The sequence below is a fragment of the Eubalaena glacialis genome, chromosome 5 (assembly GCF_028564815.1).
Source record: "Eubalaena glacialis isolate mEubGla1 chromosome 5, mEubGla1.1.hap2.+ XY, whole genome shotgun sequence".
NCBI lineage: Eukaryota > Metazoa > Chordata > Mammalia > Artiodactyla > Balaenidae > Eubalaena > Eubalaena glacialis.
Genome location: NC_083720.1, coordinates 137,550,096 through 137,570,142, shown reverse-complemented (window position 1 = coordinate 137,570,142; position 20,047 = coordinate 137,550,096). Strand labels below are relative to the sequence as shown.

The 20,047-nt window shown below is 34.2% G+C and overlaps 1 protein-coding gene across 7 annotated transcripts in view; it reads left to right on the top strand.

Moving 5' to 3' along the window:
- RAP1GDS1 (Rap1 GTPase-GDP dissociation stimulator 1) overlaps positions 1-20,047 on the top strand; it is a 155,998-nt gene that overhangs the window by 116,455 nt on the left and 19,496 nt on the right. For 6 of the 7 annotated variants that reach the window (XM_061192607.1, XM_061192601.1, XM_061192605.1 and 3 more), the window contains 6 exons: positions 5,514-5,639; positions 14,744-14,887; positions 15,738-15,869; positions 17,048-17,182; positions 18,557-18,682; positions 19,452-19,591. In XM_061192607.1, coding sequence (XP_061048590.1) covers positions 5,514-5,639; positions 14,744-14,887; positions 15,738-15,869; positions 17,048-17,182; positions 18,557-18,682; positions 19,452-19,591 — 803 coding nt within the window. The remainder of the gene's footprint in view (positions 1-5,513; positions 5,640-14,743; positions 14,888-15,737; positions 15,870-17,047; positions 17,183-18,556; positions 18,683-19,451; positions 19,592-20,047) is intronic. The other variant, XM_061192602.1, reaches the window with a different exon arrangement.

Genomic DNA, 20,047 nt, shown 5'->3' with positions numbered 1-20,047 from the left:
CAGTGTGGGCTTTATTGCCCATGAGTTAGCAAATCACCTAGTATTATTTTACTGACACAGGTAAAGATCAAAATCATATCACATTCATATCACACACTTCTGAATATGGCATATCATTAAATGCTAGAGTTACTTTTTGTCAAAATTTCTTAATAAAAATGTTAAATAGCAGAAATTTGTGTGGTTTTGCTCACTAAAGATATAATATAAAGACAAAATATAAAATAATTAAACAACTACAAACTATTTCATAATTGGGGGCTGAAAAGGAATGTGCAGCTCTATCTTTTTATTCTCTTTCAATCCTAGTTTATGTGCACACATAATTTTTCTATATTCACAATTATAGCATGAATCCAATTTTAAAGTTTGCAAATTTATTTAACATTATAGATTAAGCAGAACGGGATTTTTCCCCTTTTTATTTGGCTCCACAATCTTTTATAAATAAAATTGTCTGCTTAAAATATTAGTATTTTGGGGGTTAGAGATGTTAGAATGAAAATCTGCACTTACTTTCATTCCCTTCTGGAAACCAACTAAAACTACAATAAAGAGATTCTTTTTTAAATGCAAAACCATCAAGGAAAAGGAAGTGGGGACCAAGTAAAGGGGATAACACAGAAACTTTTTAGAGCCCGGAAAGAAAAGCAAGCAGTAACTCACTTAGCAAAGCTTTGAAATCTAAATCCTGAATTGGAAAACCAAGAACTAACCAGTTTGCTCTTTGGAATCTTCAAAAAGTTTAGGATTTGGTGGCATCAAGATTTCTAAACCTTCTTTCCCTTCCCACACTGTGGTAACTAGCCCTTCCCATCTAAGCAGAAGACTGTGTTTAGTCTCTGGAGAGACTAAAAATAGAGGGTTTGTACACTGGGGACATCAGACTAAATGAAGTAAGAGGTACCAGAGAACCATTCTGAACACAGATTAAGTGAAGGTAGGTATGCCGAATTATCCCATTTGTCCTCTAGAACATGGACTTAAAGATACTTATGTTGGAGTTTCTCTACAAAAGAGCCATCTGACCTACAGGGAATCTTCAGTCAACAAGGCCACTCATAGATTGGCATTGACATATATACACTAATATGTATAAAATAGGTAACTAATAAGAACCTGCTGTATAAAAAAATTAAATAAATAAATAAATAAATAAATAAAACAAGGCCACTCCTACTCACAGATCCTAATCAGTTTTTAGATCCCAGTTAATCAGTGGCAGACAACTAGAGAGGTGAGGACAGCCTCTAAATGGAAGATAAATAAACAAAAAAAGGTAACTTGGAGGAAATAGAAACTCTGCAGGATGGGGGTGGGGGAAACTCGAACATGCTCAGATAAATGAGAAAAATGCTGTAATCACGAAACTAACAGGATGCTATTTTTAAAGAAAAGGAACAAATGAAAAAGCTAGAACATTAAAAACAATAGCTAAAATGAAAGACAATAAAATGTATGGAGAAATATTTATAGATATAAAGGAAAAAACAAGGATATGGAAAGTAGAAGCGAAAATACAGATGGAGGATCAGACGAAGAGTTCTAGAAAGAGTTAAATAGGAGGAAATGGCCAAATAACTCAAGTACCACAAAACTAAAGTATATATTTCTCCAGATTGGAAGAATCTGTCAAATGCCTAGCCTAGCAGATGAAAATTAGGCCCCCAGACCATGGCACATCAATATGAAGTTTTAGAATAATGGGGACAAAGAGAATATTTTACAGACTTCCAGAGAGAGGGGAAAAAGTTACATTAAAAAGATTGTGAATCAGTAGACATCAGATGTATCAAAACAACACTGGTAACCAGAAGAAAATGGAATATTGCCTTCAAAAATTTGAGGAAAAATTATTTCCAATATAGAATTCTATATGCAAACCATCAGTCAAGTCTGAGGTTACAATAAGGACATTGTCAAACATGAATGTCTCAAAATTGGTATCCTACATCTTTCCTGGAAGCCACTGGAAGATGTGTCCCACCAAAACAAGGGATATAAATAATAAGACTACATAGGAATCAGGAAACAAGAGATCCAACAGGAAAATAGGAGTTCCTAGTAGTATGGTGACATGAGAGCCCCAGATGGCCTATTTTCAAAGAGCAACCAGTCCAGATTGGGGAAATTCTTTACGAGATGAAATTGATTGAACACTTAAGGTGAACGAGCTTATTAAGAGAAAACTAGACAACTGATGGAGAGTTTGGAGTTGAACTAATGTAAGTACATTGAAAACTAAGTAAATGAGAAAAAAAAAATTCCTGGGAAATAAAAGTAATTCCAAGGCAAATGAAATAGTGTATCATTGAAACACCAATTATTGAAATAACCAAAATTACACTATAATTACATTGAGAAGATGGAGGGTATTGTGGAGACAAGAAAAAAGAAAGCTAGTGCTTCATCTTTCATAGTGGGAAGTCAATCAAAACTTAATATAAATACGTTATTTAAAGATTTGGAGGTAAATACCAGTGAATTAGCTAAAAGAACTTTATGTGCTTATTTTTGAAGAAGAAATGGACAAGGGAGACTCGATTCTGCCAGTAGTGTAAGTATTAGGACTAACTCTTTAAACTCATATATAATTTTGATTAAAAAAAATAAACCCTTAGGAAATAAGCCTTCTTGCTAAAGGTCTGTTAAGGATCCATGGCATTTAATTCAAATATAATGTCCAAATCATAATTCACACTATCTTTTCTCTGTATCCACCTGCAGGATAAGTACAGGTTTTTTTCGTTAATTCCTGTGTTAATCATAGTGCATTGTTTCCTTGTGCTGGCAAATGACCTGAATTACTTAGCAGCAGTGATTTGGTTTCAGTTTAATAAGTGGAAGAATAAAATATGGATTGGAAAAAAGAGTGCTAGAACTATTATTTTTTGAAAAGAGTAATGGCACATAACTAGATAAATGATGTCTACTTCACCTGTGATTTTATGTTTCACTTTATTTGAAGAATTGTCTGAAACAGAGGAGTAACCACCAGCGTTAAGGAGTTAAATCAAACTAACCTCCTTTTAGGGTAAGGTGGGCTGACGTTTGTAAACTATGATTTCTGAGGGTTTAGGTAGCTTATTAGAAAAGACGCTTCACCCATACTCCTTTTTTTGTGGCACTAAAGAATCCTTACAAGTCTTGGAGTGGATTCTCATCATTTCGGCATAGATCTGGTACATGTGCCAAAAGCAGTGTAACAGTACAGTGAATCAAAACTGTATTAAGCCATATAAAAGTTTATGTTTCTTCATTTTCTTTTAAAGTTGAATTTGTAATATTTTTTATTTGATATTGGCAGAGATTTACCAGAGACTAGAGAGCAGAATATCGCTCTTACATTCATTTACTTGTTCTTTCAGTCACACATTCATGCAATCAATAAATTTCTTTTGAACACCTGCTCTCTACTGGGCACTATACTGTACACTGTATTTATGGTAGTTAAAATACTATACACCGTCCGTGCCCTCAAGGAGCTTATAGTTTAGTGGGTGAGATGGAAATTTATTTTTTAAATGAGTTTACAAATAAATAAGCATATAATTTTAAATTATGATAATTGCTAGTATGAGAAAGTAATTGAATGGGGTAAGGAACTAATTTAAATGACAGGCATAGACTCTAGGTGGGAAAGAGCATTTTCAGACAGTCAAAATTTCAAAATATTTATCTCCTATACACAGTACATAGTAGCTTTCTCAGGAAGCTGCTGGAGGATGCCTCCACCAAAACTAAACATGTGAAGGTGAAAGGACATAGATAATAGAGTATCTGATACAGGAGGGAGAAGAAAGCATCCATCAAGGTAATGAAAAAGAAATTCCAGGATGTCAGCTGTGCCCCACAAACATGGAGAGCAACCAATCTAGGTTGGATTTGGTCAGATTTCTCTGAAAGAAACTTCTAGGTAAATTGATAGGATATCTGATGCAGTGAAAGAAACTGAGAAGAGACTTGGAGAGAAATGGAATGGATTCTGGTTGTATTTTGGAGGTAGACTGATAGACCTTGGTTATTCTTTGGATGTACAGTTGAGTAAGAACAAGTGAGCAGTGATCCCCAGGTTTCTGCCTGCATGGCAGATGGGTAGGTGACATGTTCCTTCACTAAATTATGGAAGTCTGGAGGAAGAACAAATTTCAGGGGAGTATCAAATGTCCACTTTAGACATGGAGTTTGGATGCTAGAGAGATATTCAAATGGAGACGTCAAATGGCCAGTTAAATAGCCTGGAGTCCAGAAGAGGGCTAGAGATATGATTATATAAGCATCAACATATAGGTGCTATTTTATGCTATGGAAGAGGTTAGATTGCCTAGGGTGAGAGTAAGGCTCAAAAAGGTGAGACGGCAAAGGATCAAGTCCCAAGGAACCATAATAGAATTTATAGAGGTCTGGTGGAGAAGGAGGCGCAAACAAAGGAGACTGCAGAATGTAGAGGTGGGCCAAAACTAGTTTGAGGTGGGTTTAGGAATGCATGTGAGTTGAGAAAGTAAAGACAGTGTATGTAGACAATGCTGTCAAGAAACTTGTTTGTGGAAGTGAACAGATTGGATGGTAGTGAATAAAAGTGTAAAGGGAAGGTGTTTGTTTTTAATATTGCTATTTTTCTGTGAGAAATCTTAAAGCACATTTATATGGTGATGATGAGGCTCTAGAGTGAGAGGCTGGAGACGGTGAAGAGGCAAGAGGGAATGAGGAATTGGCCTTTAATAGAAAGACATGTCAGGGGCTTCCCTGGTGGTCCAGTGGTTAAGAATCCAACTGCCAGTGCAGGGGACACAGGTTCAAGCCCTGGTCCAGGAAGATCCCACATGCCGCGGAGCAACTAAGCCTGTGCGCCACAACTACTGAGCCCGCACTCTAGAGCCCGTGCGCCACAACTACTGAGCCCACGTGCCACAGCTACTGAAGCCTGCGTGCCTAGAGCCCGTGCTGCGCAACAAGAGAAGACACCGCAATGAGAAGCCCACGCACTGTAACGAAGAGTAGCCCCTGCTCGCCGCAACTAGAGAAAGCCGCACACAGCAACGAAGACCCAACGCAGCCAAAAATAAAATAAATTTAAAAAATAAATAAATTAGAAAGGCATGTCAGGAACAATGCAAAAGTATTCCACTGTATTGGTGTAAAGACAAGTCACCTTTAATTCAGCCATGTAAAATGCAGTCTATTATGAGTAGTTTTTCTTCTTTGACTAAAACCCTTGAAACTATGAATTTATAACAGTAATTTTACTGTTGCTATGATTACCTATATGTAATGCTAGTGAACATTTATTTTATAGCCTTGAATAAAATTGGGCCAGAACATTTTCTTTAAAGACTTAGATGTTTTTCCTCTTCAGGGGCATTTAAAAAAATGGTTTTGATTGTTCCTGTATTTGAAGAGTGTTTGTACTTAACAGTAATGGTAAAAAATGACCAAATATTGAAGGTAATAGAAAACAATTTCTGGGCGTAATTTTGTTTGCTTACTCTAAATTTTCCTCTTGTTTTTTGCAGAGTCAAGTAAAGAACAGTTTGCCAGTACAAACATTGCTGAAGAGCTGGTAAAACTCTTCAAGAAACAAATAGACCATGATAAGAGGGAAATGGTGTTTGAGGTTCTTGCTCCATTGGCAGAAAACGGTGAGAAAATAAATGCATCTCTTGATTTTTGATCATGGAGGCTTTTTCCATTTTTTTCTAATATTATTTAATTGCCAGCTATTTAACTCAAAATTCTTTTTTTTTTAATTAATGATGTGATAAGTTTTATTTTGGGTATCTCTAACTTCAGCTACATTATCTGCTGCATAACTATATCTACATTGGCCAAAGCTACTTTCCAAGTTCCTTTGATTTTATAATCTTGGCAAAGATGGTTGTGTAGCTTACACATTCTTATGCCAATCTGGAAAAGGCAGCCGATAGGCTGAACTCCACTTATGTACCCTTGCAGGGCAAAAAGGTCATTAAAGTTGGAGTACCAGGCCTACCAACAGTGTGAACACTGGTAAACTATTCCTGTCTTTGAGCAAAAAATCTTAAGGGATACACTCTAGGAATAAGAGGGAACCAGAGTAAGCAAACCATCCCATATAAATAATTTTTCAAATACAGTGTCTAGCACACAATCAAAGAGGACCAGACACATGAGGAGACAAGACATTGTAAGCAAGAATCAGCACAAAGAACAGGCAACAGCAGCAAATCTCCAGATACTGGAATTATTAGACATTGACTCAAAACATGTATGCTTATTATGTTCAGGGAGTTAAAAGCAAGCTTAAAAATTTTAGAAGGAAACTAGAAACTATAAAAAGTGGAATGAATAGCAGATTTGAAAAAGAAGCAATTGGAAATTCCTGAATTGAAAAATACAACCAAAATTAAGAACCTAATAGATGAGTTTAACAGCAGATTAAATATAGTTGAATTAGAGAACCAGTGAACTGGAAGATAGATTGGAAGAAAATCCAGAATGAAATATAGAGAAATTAAAGAACCAATATACATAAGAGAGAATAAGAGGTACAGAGTATAAAGTGAGAGGGTCTCATATACATTTTTTGGAGTCCCAGAAGGAGGGCAGATGGGAGGGCAGAAGTTTGAAGAAATTTTGTGAGAACCCTTACCAGAAATTATGAAAGATATCAAAGATTCAAGAAGCCCAATGAATTTAAAACATGATAAAAAGAAACACACATTTCGATACATCATATTGAAATTGCAAAAAAAAAAAAATGACAAAAATTTTAGAAGTAGCCAGGAAAAAAATAGATTACCTTAAAAGAGGCAAAAGTTTGACAGCTAACTTCTCAACAGTAGCAATGAAAGCCAGATGACAAACATCTTCTGTGTGCCGAAAGAAAATAAATTCAATCTAAAATTCTAAACCCAATGAAAATACCCATCAAAACTGAAAGCAAAATGAAGATAGTTTCAGGTTAGAAACTGTGAAAGTTCCCCACCAATTTACCCTTACTAAAGGAAATTATAAAAGATGTTTGTTAGAAAAAAGGAAAATGATTCCAAAAAAAAAAGGAAACTGACTCCAGAAGGAAGGTTATAGGTGCAAGGGAGGAGAAGGAAGCAAAAAAAACCAGTAAATATGTATGTAAACTCATGAACTTTGAATATATAAAATAATAAAAATAATTCACTGTGAAGTTTAAAATGTATATGTGTATAATCTAAAATACACCACAGAATGAGTGTATAAATCTGGAGGGAGGTAAAAGTAGTTAAAGAGTCCCAAGACCCTTGTACTACATGGAAGAAGTACTATTAGATTCTGGTGAATAAATGATTTCAAATTTTAAGGTGAACTAAAATAATTTTTAAAACCAGTGTGTAACTACCAAACTAATGGAAGGATTTATGGAAAGATTTTTTTTGTTTTAATACCCCATCAATCCTAATTAACAGAAGAGCAGAGAGAAAAGGGAACATGGAACAGGGGGTAAAAATAGGGCAGAAAAAATATGCTAGATTTATGACACAGTATTTCATTAATTACATTAAATGTATGTGGCCTGAATGCTTTAGTTAAAAGACCAATCGTTAACTGAATTTTTAAAAACCAGCTTTTTTTAAAGCAAGCAACGCTTCTTAAGTATGAGGAGATTTAAAAGGTTGAGATTAAGAAGATTGAAAAAAATATACCATTCAAACCTAAAAAAGGCTGAGGTAGTCATATTAATATCAGATAAAATAGACTTTAATATTAAAAGACTTGGTAGAGATAAAGAAGGTGACTTTATCATGATAAAAGGTCCAATTCTTGGAAGCTATAAAAATGTACATTATCTCAAAATATATGAAGCAAAAATATTCAGAACTATGAGGTGCCCTAAATATCCACAAAAATCATTATAGAACAAACAGATTAAAAAATAGGAATATAGAAAATGTGGGCAACATGATTAAGAAAATTGATTTAATGGACATATTTTGGAACACTGCACCCTGCTTCAGAGCCCTTTCTTTTCAAGTACATATGAAACATTTAAAACATGTATACTTATGGAAAAAATATCAAAGGATTGCAATCTTAGAGTATGTTCTCTGATCTAAGTGAATTACAATAGTAACTAATAATAAAAAGATAACTGGGAAATCCCCATTTGTTTAGATATTAAGAAGTACACTTCAGATACCTCGGAGGTCAAAGAAGAATCATGAAGAAAATTAGAACTTTTTTCTAATAATGAAAATGAGAACACTATCTCAAATCTTGTGTGTTGCAGGTAAAGGGATTTTTTTTTTTTCACTTTAAATGAATATAATAGAAAAGGAAAAAAGCTAACATCAGTGAGCTCAGTATTAATCTCAGGAATTGAGAGAGGGAAAACATAAATGAGACCCAAAGAAATTACAATAGAAGGAAGGAAATACAGGAACTGAAATTAATAAAATAGAATATATGTAATGCAATATAAGCATATACTTGCCAATGTTGAGTCTGAAAAGACATCATAAAACTGGTAAATCCCTAGTAGGATTAATCAGGAAAAAAAGAGAGCACAAACAACCAAAATCAAGAAAACAGAGATCTCACTACAGATCTTACAGATATTCGGAGAATGTTATGAAAATTTGATGCCAATACATTTTCAAGTATGGGTGATATAGAATAGAAAAGCTGAGTAATCTTATCTTAAATTTTTTCCAGAATAGGAAAAGCAGATATACTCACCAATATATTTTGTGAAGCTAATAAAATACCAACAAAGACAATACAAGAATAAAAGTTAAAGGCCAGTCTCACCATAAACATAGATCCAAAATTCCCATAAACTTTTAGCAAACAAAATCCAATAATATATTTAAAAATTAATCATCATACCAAATTGGATTTATTCTGGAAATATAAAGCAGTTTAGTATTCCAAATGCAATCAATATAATTCATCACATTAAAACTTAATAAAGGGGAAAAATCATATGATCTTGTCATTCAAAAAAAGCATTTTATAAGATTAACCATCCTTCCATGATTTTTACAGACTCTTTGCAAACCATCACTAGAAGAGAATGAAAAGAATATATAACCAGAAGCCTATAGAAAGCATCATACTGAGTGGTATAACAAAAAGCATTTCCTTTTAAGATTGGGAATAAGAAAGGTCATCCCCATTTTTATTTCTTATTGTATTGTAGGAACTATCCAGTGCTGTAGAGTAAAAAAGAAAGAAAGAAAAGATATAGGAAATAAATAAATAAAACTATCATTATTCATAGATATGATTATGTATATCAAAAATACAAAAGAATATAGATTAATTTTTTAAATTAGAATTTGGTTGGGTGGCCAGGCAAAACAAAGAAAAACATCTAAAAACCCAAAGCATTGTATTTTTACATACCAGCAAAAACAGAAAATACATTTTTAAAAATACACTGTTTACTATAGTATAAAAAATGAAATATTTAAGGGAATTCCCTGGCGGTCCAGTGGTTATAACTCCGAGCTTCCACTGCCAGGGACCTGGGTTTGACCCTTAGGGAACTAAGATCCTGCAAGCAGTGTGGCATGGCCAAAAAAAAAAAAAAAAAAAGGAATACTTAAGAATGGATTAATAAAAGATGTGTAATCTAAACAAGGTCTCTCTCCTTTTAGCCTTCTTCCTTAGCCCTTCCCCACCGTCTTCCTCAGGCACACCATTTACCAGACGATTTGACTTTAATGCATGCAATAGATGTGTTTGTGTATGCTTATGTGAAATTGTATGATATCGTTTCATGAATGTATCTGTTTATAATTTACACAAGTGACATTTTTCTATAAGTTTCCTTGTATTCTTAACTTTTGTTGCTCAACAATATGTTTTAAGAGTTATGCAGGTATGCATAACATTCTGTTATATAAGCCTACTTCACTTTAATTATTTATTTTATTTATTCTTAGTTGTCAACAACCCTCATATCCAGCAAATACTGGATTTCATTGTTCATTTCGTCTTTGCTAGTTGTTCGAAAAGCAAGTGTTTCATTTGATTGAACTTACAAATGGAGAGATGACCCATAGTCATTATCCCAGACAGCATTCCAATTCTGCAGAAACCAATACTGACCCAGACAAAGAAATTATTGAAGCCATTGGGTAAAACACATAGATCTGTGTGCCATTTCTTTATGAAGATACCACATTTTGGATTTCTCTTTTTTGTGAAATCTAGAGGTTGTGTTGCAATTTCAAGAAGAGGGGACTGTATGAGACAATGACAGTCTTTTAACAGATACAATTTTGGTGTTATTCTTTTTAAAAAACTTTTCCTGTTTAAGCAATAAATGGTTAGAATTGTTACTTTTTAATGTCATCTTGGAAATACCATCAAATGAAATTTGAAAAAAAATAAATAAAAGATGTGTAAGATCTCTGGCAGAAAACTGTGGAAAGTCATCAAGAGAAATTAAAATCTAAATAAGTGCAAAGCTATATCACTTTCATAGATTGGAAACCTTGATTTTGTAATGATCTTATATCTCACCATACTGATCTGAAGACTTATGGCGTTCTCATCAAAATCCCAAAGACCAAGAATAGCCAAGATACTGTGAAAGAGACTAAGATAGCAGAACTGATTTTATTGCATAACAATAATAAAACTTCATTCTGATAAAACTATAATATTTAAAAGACAGTGTGGTATTGGTTCAAAGATGGACAAGAAGACCAGTGGAACAGGATAGCCCGCAAACAAATGGATGCATTAGTAGATGTTTATTTAACTAAGAAAAAAAAGGTGTCACTGCAAAACTATATGGAAAGGACAATCTTTTTAATAAACAGCGCTGGGAATGGAAAAAAATACAGTTGGAGACACGCATACAATCCCACTTCATACTATTTTTACTTCTTAAATTTTTTAAAATTTTAATTTATTTTTGGCTGCGTTGGGTCTTCGTTGCTGCGCGTGGGTTTTCTCTAGTTGTAACGAGTGGGGGTTACTCTTCATTGCAGTGGGCAGGCTTCTCATTGTGGTGGCTTCTCTTGTTGTGGAGCATGGACTCTAGGTGCACAGGCTAAGTAGTTGTGGCTCGTGGGCTCTAGAGCGCAGGCTCAGTAGTTGTGGCGCACGGGCTTAGTTGCTCAGCGGCATGTGGGATCCTCCCGGACCAGGGATTGAACCTGTGTCCCCTGCATTGGCATGTGGATTCTTAACCACTGCAACACCAGGGAAGTCCCAATTCTATTTTTTAAATTTCATTTCAGATAGATTATTGACCTGAATGTAAAAGTTGAAACAAGAAAGTTTATCTTAAAATATGAGATAGGAGAATATCATCACAGCCTTGGAGTACAGAAAGTTTTCTTAAGTCACAAAAAGCTGTAACTATAAAGGAAAAACTGATAAATTTTGTTATTTTAAAAGTAAAAATTTTTATTCCTCAAAGGACACCATTAAGAGTGAAAAGCATGACAGTAGATGAGAATTTATTTACAACACATGTAACCAACAGAGGGCTGATGTGTACAATATATAGAAAAGCTCCCTCAAATCATTAAGAAAAATGTAGAAAACCCAGTGGCAAAGTGTGCAAATGATTTAAGAAGGCAAAAGATAAAATCCAAGTGGCTAATAAACACATGAAAATATGCTCAACTCATTAAAAATCAGGGACTGCAAAATAAAACCACAATAAAAATACCACTGTATACTCACCAGAAAGTGATAATACCAAGTGTCGATGAAGGTGTGGAACAGTGGAAACTCATTAAGTGCTGATGGGAGTGTAAATTGGTACAATTTGGAGAACAGTATCTACTGAGTTGGAGATATGCCTTCCCTGTGAGCCAACAATTCCGCTGTTAGGTGTATACCCAGAAATGGGTACATGTGCACCAGGAGCCATTACAAGAATGTTCATAACAGCATTATTTATAATAATGAATAATTGGAAACAACTCATATCCATTAACAGTAGAATAAATAAATTATGGTATATCCATATTATGGAAAAATACACAGTTATGAAAGAATGTAGACAGCTATAACCAACAGTGTAGATGAATCTTATAAACATATTAAAAGGAAAAAGCCAACACTGAAAAATACATATTTTAAGATTCCATTTATATGAAGTTACAAAAAAGCTAAAATTAACTATAGTTTTTAGGATTGATTATTTGGTGAAACTATAAAAGTATGGATGTGATTACCTTAAAAAGGGTGGTGATTTGAAAGGGAGGGATATGTGATAGGAAAAAGTAAAGCACAGAGGGGCTTCCAGGGTTGTTGGCAATGAATTTCTTGATCTAGGTGATAGTTACACAGTTATTTACTTAGTAATAATAATTGATTAAGAGTAACGTATATTTTATGCACTCTGCTGCATTTGTGGGATTTTTTTCACCGCTTAGAAAAGATTTTCAAATATATGTTTATACAGATGCACATACAGATATACATGTACATATATATGATACATGTATGTACATATATGTACGTATATATGCAAACGGTGGTGATAAAGATAGATGTCCTTGGGCAGAATGGTATTGATCAATGTGTGCTGGGCTGTCTGCTTTGGCAGAATGCCTCATTAATCCTTTTTAATAAGGCAGTTTAAGCCTCCCACATATATATGTGGTTACAGTTAAACTCTGAGAGGAAAGATCTGTAAACTTTAATCCTGACACATTTTAAATCTTCTGAATGCCTTAGATCTTATTCTTTAGGAAGAAATTTATTTTTCCTCTCATTTGGTGGTTTGGCCAAATAGGAAATTTTCATTGTGACCTTCAGTCAATTTTATGCCAAAGAATGACCTGTACCCTTCCTTGCAATATTTCAAAATAACAGTGTTTTTATCTTTTATTTGTTTTGTCCTCCACTGTCTTCACTTGTGTTTTATAACTGTGCGGTGGATTGAATGATACTTTTGAAAACTTGTTTCTGGACTAGCCTTAGCATATCATCCTTGGTTTTCCTTGTATGCAAAGGAGAATGATTCCAACATTTAAACTGGGATTTGTATAATTCAAGGTTTTTTGTATTTTTAAGGCTTTTTCATTGTGGCTTTCAATTCTAGTCGTCACACATTTCTACTTCTGTCATTCTGTAACCAAGGAAACGCCCTACTTTCAGCATGGCACAGTGCAAGTATACCTTTTAAAAAAATATTACAGGTTGAATATTCTGTGTATTCTGAAATAATATGCTAAAGAATATCAGCGATCCTAGTGATAGAAAAAAGCCAAATTTTTACACATTAAAATTGTCTGAAAGAAAAAGTCTTAAGTATGAAAACAGTCTTTGTTTCTTCCAAATAAAAAGCTTGAACTGCCATTGCTGTAGATATGTGCATATACAGCTTAGGGAAACTGAAGACTAAAATAAAATCCAACTAGAAAATAAAATTTAAATTAAAAAATTTATGTGTAGCAAATGTATTTCTGAGGTCAGTTGATCAGCATTTATCTTAAGCAGTATCAAATATACCCAAAATATTTAAGTAGGCCAATTTAGGTTAAAACACAAAGATGAATGAGGTATATTGGGGGAGACAGATATGGATGCAAAAATAAAATCTTCAACGAAGTAAGTTCTATAATGAAAGAATATTTAAGATATTAGTGGTGCAAACAATATCGATTTGATAGGCGCACAGAGTTTGCTATGAAGATAATTTTTTAAAGTATAATTGGTATGTAAATTCTGTCTCTAAAATTCCTTAGTTTGTTAGTTATCCATCAGAAAACTTGAAAGTTATTTGTTTCTTTCAACTTTTATTGTGAAAATTTAAAAACCTATTGAGGGGCTTCCCTGGTGGTGCAGTGGTTAAGAATCTGCCTGCCAATGCAGGGGACACGGGTTGGAGCCCTGGTCTGGGAAGATCCCACATGCTGTGGAGCAACTAAGCCCGTGCACCACAACTACTGAGCCTGCGCTCTAGAGCCCACGAGCCACAACTACTGAGCCCATGTGCCACAACTACTGAAGCCCGCGCGCCTAGAACCCATGCTCTGCAACAAGAGAAGCAACCGCAATGAGAAGCCCGTGCACCACAGCGAAGAGTGGCCCCCACTCACCACAACTAGAGAAAGCCTGCACGCAGCAAGGAAGACCCAATGCAGCCAAAAATAAATAAATAATTTTTTTTTTTTTAAATAACCTATTCAGATGTAGAGAGATTGTAGTATAATGAACCACCATGTACCCATCACCCAAGAAAGCTTCAAATTAATGAAAACCTGAAGCCCTTTTTAAAAACATGACTTTTCAAGTTCAGAAAGTTACAAATTAATTAACTGCCCTAGAAAAATAACATCTGTACAAATATGAATCCAAATGTACATACTTGTCATATACTTTGAAATTTACTAATACCTCTTTTTAATATCTTTGTATTCAAACTCCATTAGTGAATGTGTTTTAACTTTATCTAACAGTTATGTGTGTTTTATTTTAAACAGTGTGCAATATTTTATAGTATTGTCTTTTAAATGGAGCATAATATCTAGAATAACAGTAGAATGATATTACTTACCTTCAGAGCTGAGAATCAATTTGTTTAGTTGCTGCCAGACATTGTGAAAAGTGACATCATATCAAATAGAAAATGAAATAAAGCTTTTGTGTACTTAAGCTGCACTGTCAGATACTCCCTTTTGAAACTCAGATCTTCAGAGGTGTGTTATCTAAATCATGAACTTTTTTGGTTTTTTATAATTCTTTAAATTGCTTATACCAGAATTCCTATTTCATCTCAAATTTTGGCTATTTTGTTCACATTATTCTTTAGATGCTATTAAGCTACAGCTGGTTGAAGCAGGCCTGGTAGAATGTCTACTAGAGATTGTTCAGCAGAAAGTGGATAGTGACAAAGAAGAGGATATTGCTGAGCTCAAAACCGCTTCAGATCTAATGGTTTTATTACTTCTTGGAGGTGAGTTGTAATTTATGCCAATGAAAGAACTTGACTGTCAGATATTTAAAAATTTATCGTCTCTTTTATAAATACTATATTAGGCATTTTCTCATTTTCCTGTCACATTTAATCCTGTTGATGTGATGATTTTGAAATCTTAAATACATCATGAAGAGAACTAGAGATAATGAACCTGGAAAAGAGGAGCCTTTACTATCTTCCAGTATTTAAAGAGCTGTCATATAGAAGAGACAGCTGTGGCAACAAAGGACTAAAAGCGAGATGCCTACTTGGGACTTAGACTAGAAAAATTCTAAGCCCTTTTGTCCAGTCTCTGCTAAAAGGTTATTAGAAAAAGAGTCATTACTGGGACTTCCCTGGTGGCGCACTGGTTAAGAATCCGCCTGCCAGTGCAGGGGACACGGGTTCGATCCCTGGCCCAGGAAGATCCCACATGCTGCGGAGCAACTAAGCCCGTGAGCCACAACTACTGAGCCTGCACTCTGGAGCCTGCGAGCCACAACTAGTGAGCCCACATGCCACAACTACTGAAGCTCACGCACCTACAGCCTGTGCTCCACAACAAGAGAAGGCACCGCAATGAGAAGCCTGCGCACCGCAACGAAGAGTAGCCCCCACTCGCCACAAGTAGAGAAAGCCCGCGTGCAGCAACAAAGACCCAATGCAGCCAAAAATAAATAAATAAATAAATTTATAAATTTATTTTAAAAATAGAGTCATTACTTTTCCCTTTGTGAATTATAGATTGTAAAGTATCAATATGTGATTTCCCAATTGGGTATTCAGTTAAGAATATGGATATGTTACTTCTAAGTATTTACTTCTTATCTGTTGCATTTACCTCTAGATGAATCCATGCAGAAATTATTTGAAGGAGGAAAAGGTAATGTGTTTCAAAGGGTACTGTCTTGGATTCCATCAAATAACCACCAGCTACAGCTTGCTGGAGCATTGGCAATTGCAAATTTTGCCAGAAATGGTAAGCATATGAGTTCATCCTTATTAAATCAAACCTTCTGTATTTTTAAATTTTGCTTTGCCATAACGTATACTAAATCTAAAACAGTTCAGAAGCGTGTGCAGTATCTGTGTGTACTACTGCCTTAATTTTTCAGAAATCTGAAATACTAATATTGACTTTCCCAACAAATTACATATTTTATGCAACTCAACTAAGTTCTAATAGTTTAAAGGTCATGAACAGTGATTATGAAGTCTTTCTTTTGAGTACTCTGTACTTCAGAGATGAATAAACTTGAGTCCCATTCTAATAAGCATCTGATCTGGGAGGATATACTCTTTTGCCTGGTGATTTTATTTTGGATTTAATAATCTGAGTATTCATTATTGTGCCTCATTTATACTCTTACGCCTATAAAACTTAAGCATGGGTAATCCTCTGGTTTAGGATAGAATATTTACTTAAATAATATTTCAGAGGCACCAGACCTCCATGTATATTTCTGAAGTCTGACACTTCTGCTATTCCCTCTAGAAACTTATACTGTGTCTAGGAAATATGAGTTATTTTTGTTTTTAATTCAATTTTATTTGAGTATTAACTGTTGTTATAGCATGTTATAATAGATGACTTATTCCATTTTTCCTTCCTTCTTTTTGGGGACCATCAGTAACTCCTTAATGATGAAATTAAGACTGGCAAAATATTGATAATTATTGAAGCTAAATGGGGGGTAAATAATAGTTCATTATAATATTCTCTCTGCTTTATAAATGTTTCAGAAATTCTGTCTTTAAAAAATAATTTAAATATCAGCCATAATGACAAAATGTAGAGTACTGTCACTATAACATTCGCAGAACGCTGGCATACTTCACTATAAATGGAAACTATTGGAGGACATTTTAAGCATGTGGTTTCTACTTACTCATCTTCTGATATATTATCAGGAACTCAGCTAGAGATTTTTTGGCCAGTTTTTAAAATTTTATCTATTTTAAGAATCTTATAATCAGACTTCTCACTCAGTAAACAAACCAAAAAATCTGTAAATCTGATGTGAGAAGGAGATGGAATTCATTTTATTTTCCTATAGCTCCATTTTCCCTAATGTAGATAATGGGCAGGCATCAGTTTTACAAAATATTTATAGATATTTGTAAAGAGGGAAAAAAATGTTTTTTGTTGTTATTTAGATGGAAATTGTATCCATATGGTAGACAATGGAATTGTAGAAAAACTTATGGATTTACTGGACAGACATGTAGAAGATGGAAACGTAACTGTGCAGCACGCAGCACTAAGTGCCCTCAGAAACCTAGCCATTCCAGGTAAGACTTAAGAATGGGAGCCAATGAGATTTATTCTAAAAGTCATCTATAAGATGGGGTGCTTTGAGACAGTTGTATCAGTAGCCTTTTTATTAGCTCAAATGCTTTTATCTCGTTCTCAGTGCAGTCCAATATTTTAACCTATTATTTAAATGAAAGTCGTGGTTTCAATCATAGAAACTGGTCTGAAACAACATCAAAGTCAAGGTCAATAGCTCAAAAAGCAATAGTGCCTACTGTACAGCACAGGGAACTCTACTCAATATTCTGTACTGACCTATATGGGAAAAGAATCTAAAAGAGAGTGGATATATGTATATGTACAACTGATTCACTTTTCTGTAAGCAGAAACTAACACAACATTGTAAATCAACTATATACTCCAATAAAAATTAATTAAAAAAAAAAAAAAGAATGGGAGCCAACTGTGTAAGAGATAAAAATCTGTCATTTTGGGAAGATATTTATGTGATTTGTGGACCTGCCCTGACCACGAAAAGAAAAATAGTCTTCAGATTGCTTACATGTTTCTTACTAATGAATGGAGATAATATGTTAAAGAAGTTTTCTGAGACTATACAAGCATAATCTTCCTTTTTCAGATTATTCAAATATCCTATTACTTTTTGTGAACTCCTAGATGTTCATCATATTGTATAGTTAAGATTTTTTAGGCATCTTCAGCTGAGGTAAGATAATGGTATCAATTAACAGAATCCCTTAAAGAATGACTTTTAAGAATTTTTTTTCCCTACGAGCAGACGTACAATTTTTTAAAATAGCCTTAATGTGCCTTTTTGGATTACAAGGCTTTTGAAATCACATTATCATGGGAACTAATACAGGATATAGTTGAAACTATCCTTTTATTCTACTTTCTAAAGGTAAATTTCTGATTAGGTAAAATAGTATAACTATATGAAAATGCAATCTATATAAAATCAATTTGGCTCATGTAGCAGATTAGTATTGTTTATTAATGTCTATAATATCTATATTAACACAGTTGGGTCAAGGACAGAGGTAAAAAGAAACATTAAAGTTGAGGAATTGTGCTTTTCATAAATAAGAAGGCAACATTGTCAGATTTCCTTTACAAATTATTAGTTTGTGATTAGATTTTAAAAGGAAGTAAGTGCGATTTTGTATGTTGTGCTCCTGTAGACAAATAGGATACTTATCCCCTAGCCCTCCCATTCCCAGTCCCATTCTTAAAATTAACAGAAAAGTAACAATGTTGTTTTTAAGTAGAAAAATATAACATGGGGCCTTAAGATAATAAGACACTCAAAAAATGTATATTGAATTGAATGATTATCATCAAAAATGCTAACATCATTTTAACCACAGTCTTTTTTTCTCTCTCTTTCTAGTTGTAAATAAAGCAAAGATGTTATCAGCTGGCGTCACAGAGGCAGTTTTGAAATTTCTTAAATCTGAAATGCCCCCGGTTCAGTTCAAACTCCTGGGAACATTAAGAATGTTAATAGATGCACAAGGTAAGAGAAATGCTTTCTCAAGGTGCATTTTTGGTATAATAGTCTTAATGTGCCTCTAGTGGAAAAAGGACCCGTTTTTAGCTTTCAGAATTATGTAATCATAAAGATAAGTAGCAAATAAAAGGCAAAAAGAGATTGGTTTTGGAACCCCGTTCATTAATTTCCATGCTTGTTATAATTGACTTTAAATGGAAATTATATTGCATTTCTCTTTATTAGTACATATAATCTGATTTTAGGTTGATTTATTAGTGGTTCTTGAGGGGTTTTTATGTTTTGGCGTTTTCTATACCCTTTTTTACCTTGTAAAATTATCAAGTTTCAATACAGTGACAGTTAAAATTTTTTTAAATTTGTTTTGCAAACAGGGAGATCATTTTTCTGTTTACAGAAACAATAATGAAAACCAATCCTTGGAATGAGTTATATTTATTTACTTATTTCTAAATTCTAAACCTTCTCTATATTGATTCCTTAGAGTACTGCTAAAAATTCTTCGGTACAGTTTTCCAGAGTACTATCAGACTGCCAGGCTGAACCAAAAGAGTATAAAGTTGTTTATTTTGTTTTTGTATAAAAGTCCACAACTGAATAGAAAATCTCAATAGTCCATCAGATATGGAATATTTGCAGTTCTTGCTTTAATAAAATTGTTGTGTTCTGTTTTTAGACCTGTAATTTTCTTTCACACTCTTAGATCTTTACCAATTATTTCAGTTGATTGCCTATCAGTGATTCATTCCTTTGTGGTTTGCCTTCTTTCCTATAGCAGAAGCTGCTGAACAACTGGGAAAGAATGTTAAATTAGTGGAGCGTTTGGTGGAATGGTGTGAAGCCAAAGATCACGCTGGTGTGATGGGGGAGTCAAACAGACTGCTCTCTGCCCTCATACGACACAGTAAATCAAAAGTAAGTCCCGGAGGAAACCGTTCATTTATTTATGAAACAGATTAAAAGAAGATGGCAAGAGAAAAAGCTTAAAAGTAAAGGTATTCCTTGACTTGTGTAAATCTCCTTCATGTAAATGATTGACTTCACCATAGTAACTATTCCGGCTGGTTGGCCACAGGAATGTTCCTCCCCATCAGATGCTACCTCTTGGCATCTTTGCCTGGAGCAAAAGCAGCTGTTAACTTGGACCTTCCTACTACCTGTCTCACCTATAGCAGCCTAAAATCCCATCCATTTTCACTGACACCAGTACAGGACCAAGTATATTGTTGACAAGATGGAAAGTATCAAGAAAGTATAGCAAAATGAACTCCTGTGGTCGTCCTTTTACCTCTTCATCATAACTGCTCTGTCAGGCCCATTTGTTCATTTGACAGTCAACATTTTGGTACCTACAGTGTAACTATTATAAAA